This window comes from Austrofundulus limnaeus, unplaced genomic scaffold (assembly GCF_001266775.1).
Source record: "Austrofundulus limnaeus strain Quisiro unplaced genomic scaffold, Austrofundulus_limnaeus-1.0 Scaffold3000, whole genome shotgun sequence".
NCBI lineage: Eukaryota > Metazoa > Chordata > Actinopteri > Cyprinodontiformes > Rivulidae > Austrofundulus > Austrofundulus limnaeus.
The window spans coordinates 2,291-7,854 of NW_013955402.1; the positions used below are offsets into that span (position 1 = coordinate 2,291).

Here is a 5,564-nt window from a genome sequence, read left to right on the forward strand (position 1 = left end):
AGTTAATACTGGTTATTCAATCAATGCTTCCTGCCTTTATCAGATAGGACAAATTTGAATTCCCTGATGGGCGGTTTGACAGAAAATATTTGAGAACCACTGCATTAAATTGATAAGTTTTTAACTAGTTAAATAAGCATATTTATTTTTTTGTCTCATTTCATGTGTTTTAAACCAACCACAGGCAGATTTGGGCAATGTTTTGGTCTCTACTGCCCTCTGCTGGCCTTTCTGAAGAAGGCAAAATTAAAGCCCAAGCACTTTCCGTTTCATAAATAAATCACCCATTTAAATCTTATTTTTAAAATAATAAACAGGCTGACTCAAAATTTAGTAACACAGTAATTAAAAAAATATGGTTTAAATTTATTTCCATTTAAAGTCTTGGCAACGCTAGGCAACAACTGTTGCCATGTCAACACAGTTTGAGCAATAGCACAAACCCACCGCAGAGCAAACACTGTCAGAACAGCCTGTTGGACCAGCAGACATGGAGCAACAAAATACTGAAAATACATCCACGTTTGACGCACGAGACGGTTCGTTACAGCTCAACCTGCTGCTGTGGATTTAATGTTCGCTATGACGACAAATTCTAATAAAATCTATTTTCTGTTTTGATTTCAGACAAAATTAAAGATGCCAAGATCATCTTTGTCGTGGGTGAGTACASTGAACCAGTTTTAATACTGCCGTCTTTCATGCTACAGCGATGCTTCTTATTTGCTTTTATTATTCAGGCGGGCCTGGCTCTGGAAAGGGCACTCAGTGTGAGAAGATAGTTGAAAAGTATGGCTACACTCACTTGTCTTCTGGGGATCTGCTCCGTGCTGAGGTGGCCTCCGGCTCAGAAAGGGGCAAACAGCTGCAGGCCATCATGCAGAAGGGAGAGCTTGTACCCCTGGTAAGAAAATGTGCAGACATACTGTATGTGGGAAGTGTTTTAAATATTTTTCTGTATTTTCTGAGAGAATTATTAAGTATAGATGAAGGTTGATCACGGTGTTTGATGGCTACTTGCAGGACACAGTCTTAGACATGATTAAAGATGCCATGATCGCCAAGGCTGACGTCTCCAAGGGCTTTCTTATAGATGGCTACCCTCGTGAGGTGAAGCAGGGAGAGGAGTTTGAGAAGAAGGTGAGAACGCTCGGCAGGGCGGCGCATTTTAAAAAAACGGCACAAAAAGAACTCAAAATGGCCCCCTCGACTCTTTTTTTTTTATCCCAGATCGGCAAACCCTGCCTGCTGCTGTACGTCGACGCAAAGGGCGACACCATGGTCAAGAGGCTTCTGAAGCGCGGCGAGACCAGCGGCCGGTCTGACGACAACGAGGAGACCATCAAGAAGCGCCTGGACTTGTACTACAAAGCAACCGAGCCRGTCATCGCTTTTTACGAGAGCAGGGGCATCGTGAGGAAGGTGCGTTCGACAGATAAATTAAATGTGAAAACCCGTGTGTAAACTCTAACACACGTGTTTCGACCCACAGGTGGACTCGGAGCTGGCGGTCGATGACGTCTTTGCCCAAGTCTCCCAGGCTATTGATGCACTGTAGTAAAAGAATGTAACAAGATGAGCTGTTGTTTTTTTTTTTTTTTTGTTTTATTTAATTTCCCTCTTTTATACATGTCTGACGGACTAAACATAAATAGAAGGATAACTTTCCCAAACAGAATAACTTGTTTTTTTTTTAAGATTAAAGGGAGGCCCCGGTGAGAATTAAAGATGCCTTAAGTCTGATCCATAGCAATAAGRATTCAAGTTTGAAGCCACAAACCAACAAATCAGCCTGAAGCAGTGTTGTCARATCTATATTTTTCTGTCTGAAAATGAGCTAGTTTGTTGTATAAAAGTCTTGCTTTGATTATGTGCTGAATATTTATGTGGCTCCCACCGTGGGACAAACCCACACTTTACAGAATCTTTAAAAAGTCTGCACAATGCTCGATCAAAAAGTWGGTTTTGTTTTTGACATTTTCACCTTTMCTTCAAAAAGTGCATTTTTCTTACTCGTACTGATGCAGCACATCTTTTCACMCCCCCCCCCCCACCCCCCATGAAATCCTACCTTAATGCCTCCATCTCCCAAAATGCCTAGCTAGCTTTAAAGTGTCTGCTGATGAGTCAGGAATGAAGGAGTGCGAGCCAGGTGCCCGTTCTTTGTTTAAGGTGAGCCAAACAAACGACCAGGGCAGGCATTATGCAAATGCCTTACATGGTGATGCTGATAAGAAACTTGAGAAAAAGGCTGCCTGACAAATGAGGCGTCTCAGGACCGTCCAGGAGCAGTGTCTTCTGAGACGAGAAAGAAAAACCTTCTTTGTTGGAGACTTTGCAACCTTGCAAAGCTTTTCTAAGCACAGAACAGTTACAGAGCACTCAGAAAGGTGAAAACCTCTTTTTAGTGCTGCCACACGACTCCTTTATCATTGTGCCCTTGAACAGAGACAAACTGCAGTTTTTTATCCTGTCTTTAAAAACCATCATGTACTCTGTACAAGACATTTGCAACTATATTTAAAGCATTTTTTTTTTCATTTTTGTCACCATGTCAGAGGTATTAGTCTATTAAAGATTCTATTATGACAACATATTGTTTGATTTTAAAATGCAGATTTCTTTGTGTGTAAATTTGTTCAAAAATACAACCTCAACTCCCAAAAAAATTGCAAACCTCATAAACCTGTATTTTATTCACAATGAAACATAGTAAATATCTCAAATGTTAATTAATTAACTTATTTATTTATTGCTTTTTTGGGGTGGATATGACGATTTTGAAYATTATAGGCTCAACACATCTCAAAAGAGCTGCGACAGGGTCATTTTTAGCTCTGTGAAGCATTTCATCTTTGAACTGTAAAAGTCTGGGAACTGAGGAGTTTTTCTTGTCGAATGCAGGATTCTAGCTGCTCACCAGTCCTAGATCTTTCCTGAAAGCAGACAGGAAACACAGAGAGGACTCCATGCAACCTTCAGGTGAAAATGAAGACCCCAAACCCAGACCCAAACCAGTGGTTATTCCGTATGTTGCGGGTGTTTCGGAGAAACTGAGACGTTTATTTTCTAAACATGATGTCCCAGTGGCTTTCAAACCCCAAAACACATTACGGCAAAGGCTGGTTCACCCCAAAGATCCGGTGCCCCGGCACAAACAGAGCAATGTTGTATATGCTGTGAAGTGCCAGGAGGACTGCGACCAGTTATACATCGGGGAAACAAAGCAGCCACTGTTCAAAAGAATGTCCCAACACAGACGAGCTACATCTAATGGCCAGAACTCTGCAGTTTTCRCTCATTTACAGGCCAGCGGTCACTCTTTCAGAGATGAGGATGTTCTTATTCTTGATAGAGAGGAACGTTGGTTTGAGAGAGGAGTAAAAGAAGCCATTTTTGTGAAGAAAGACCGTCCATCATTAAACAGAGGTGGAGGCCTCCGTTTTCAGTTGTCCCCCTCCTACAGCGCTGCTATTGCCAGTATCACTCCACCCCCTGTTAACAATAGGTGTTAATTAGGTGTCAACAATAGCCATGTGATGTGAGTATCAGTCACATGGAAGCAGTGCTTAAAAGCCTGAATTTTGCCTGAAACTCTCAGACTGAAKAAGTCTCTTGGAGRAGAGACGAAACGTTTCATTAGAGAAGAACCCGTCCAGAGGACCTATACAATTTTTTTCTTTTTGATTTTTTTACCTGGATTACTGAGATGCATCAGGACAGTCCTAGATCTTCTTTACCATTTTTTTTGCTGAATGCTAGCATATATTCTAAACCTGCATACACTTTTCTGCATTGATAATGTCTTTTCCAGATGTTGCTGCTTATGCAAAATGTACAAATGCACCTCTTTATCATCAGAGAAATACTCTTTTAAACTGTCTGCCGATAACTGACTGGAAGCTCTGTGTAGAAGATGTGACAGCCGTAATTTAAAAAAACAGTGTTTTTAAATTTGATTCCTCTGACCACCATTTTGTTTTGGTCCGTTTAAAACTAGCTTTGGTCCAGAGATGATAGCTGCGTTTTTGGATGGTGTTCACATATGGCTTCTTGTTTGCATGATAGAGCTTTAACCTGCATTTGTGGATGATGTGGTGAACTGACAAGAACTTGCAGATGTGTTCCTCAGCTTGTGTAGTGATTATCGTAACAGAAACAGACCTATTTTTAACGTAGCCTGACGTCCTCAAAATCATCCAATACTGACTCTCGATATAGATTTTTGTGCACCGAAATGTCTCCAGATTCTTAAAGTTGTTTAATGATGATACAAACTGAGGATGAATTGATACTCCAAGGAGCAATTTTCTGAAATGGTTCCAATATTATGAAATGTAGTTATAGGCAGACTGGTGAATCTGTATTTTTGTGAGATTCAGCCTCTGTAAAATGTTCTTTTTATACCCAGTCCTCTCACTGACCTGTTGCCACTCAACCTAATTAGTTACAGAATGCTCCTTCAGCTGTTTCTTAATTATACCACTTACTCTTACAGACTTTTGTTGCAGTCGAACCAGATTTTGTTGAGATGTGTTGCTGCCATTAAGTTCCAAATTACACCTTTTTTCTCTTCCAAAGGAAATGGTACAATTTCTTCGTTTTAATATTTGTGTTTACAATGTTCCACCATGTCTAAAATATGGGTTTATGAGATTTGTAAATTGCCACATTCATTGTTTATTTACATTTTACACAATGCCCCAAGTTTTTCAGAACTGGAGTTGTAATTTATTTTGCATGATTTCTATTGTGCATACACACATTAAGACTAATCCTGGACAAACAACAAAGCAAAAAAAGCTTTCTAATAATAAGTTGTGACCAAGGTGCTGGAAAATGTAGACAAAACAGGATACCGGACACCCTGCTTAAAAAAAACAACAGCTTAACCAGTGTTATTCCAATAATCCCTTTGAGGCCTGGATGACCAACCGGTCTTCTTCCTCTACCTCACACCTTCCTCGTCTTCCTCTTGCACAAACACACATCATTTCCAGCTGGCTGAGCAAACATCACTGCGAGTTTCCGGCCTTCTCTCAGAGGACAGCGCCGATCATGACTCTGCTCTGCAGGGATGAGGAAGGAGGTGAAACGGCTCTGAAAAGGTGGGCAGGATGTGTTCATCGGAAAGTCAATCAACACAGGGCGTCTGTAGGCGCTTGGAATGCTGCTTTTACTTCATCAAGGTGCAAAACAAAGAGGTTGTAAGGAGGCTGCGATGGAATTTATCACGTAGCCTGAAACAAACAAAAAAAAACAAAAGGGTCCTAAAAAAACATATCTGAAAAGTCAAAAAGAAAGCACTGTCAACAGAACTAATGCTGAATTTCTTTGGAATAGGCAAATAAATTACCATGGGTTGCAATTCCATGTTCCATGCATTTGTTTGTACATTTTAAACCATAATCTATGACAGCATTTTCCAGGGCACTCTTGTAAATGAGATTCTTTAAATTATTTTTTTTCCTGGTAAAATAAAAGAATAATAACAACAAATATACAGCGGGTAAAATAAGTATTGAACACGTCACCATTTTTCTCAGTAAATATATTACTAGAGG

The 5,564-nt window shown here is 40.2% G+C and overlaps 1 protein-coding gene across 1 annotated transcript; it reads left to right on the plus strand.

Annotated features, from left to right (window-relative positions):
- Positions 1 to 627: 627 nt before the first annotated feature.
- On the plus strand, positions 628 to 2,594 carry ak1 (adenylate kinase 1; the record flags this gene model as incomplete). The annotated part of the gene is given in 5 exon segments (XM_014000372.1): positions 628 to 663; positions 741 to 904; positions 1,024 to 1,140; positions 1,231 to 1,422; positions 1,493 to 2,594. Coding segments are annotated over 5 exon segments (575 nt in total), but the record flags the coding sequence as incomplete, so codon positions are not given.
- Between the last annotated feature and the right edge of the window lie 2,970 nt (positions 2,595 to 5,564).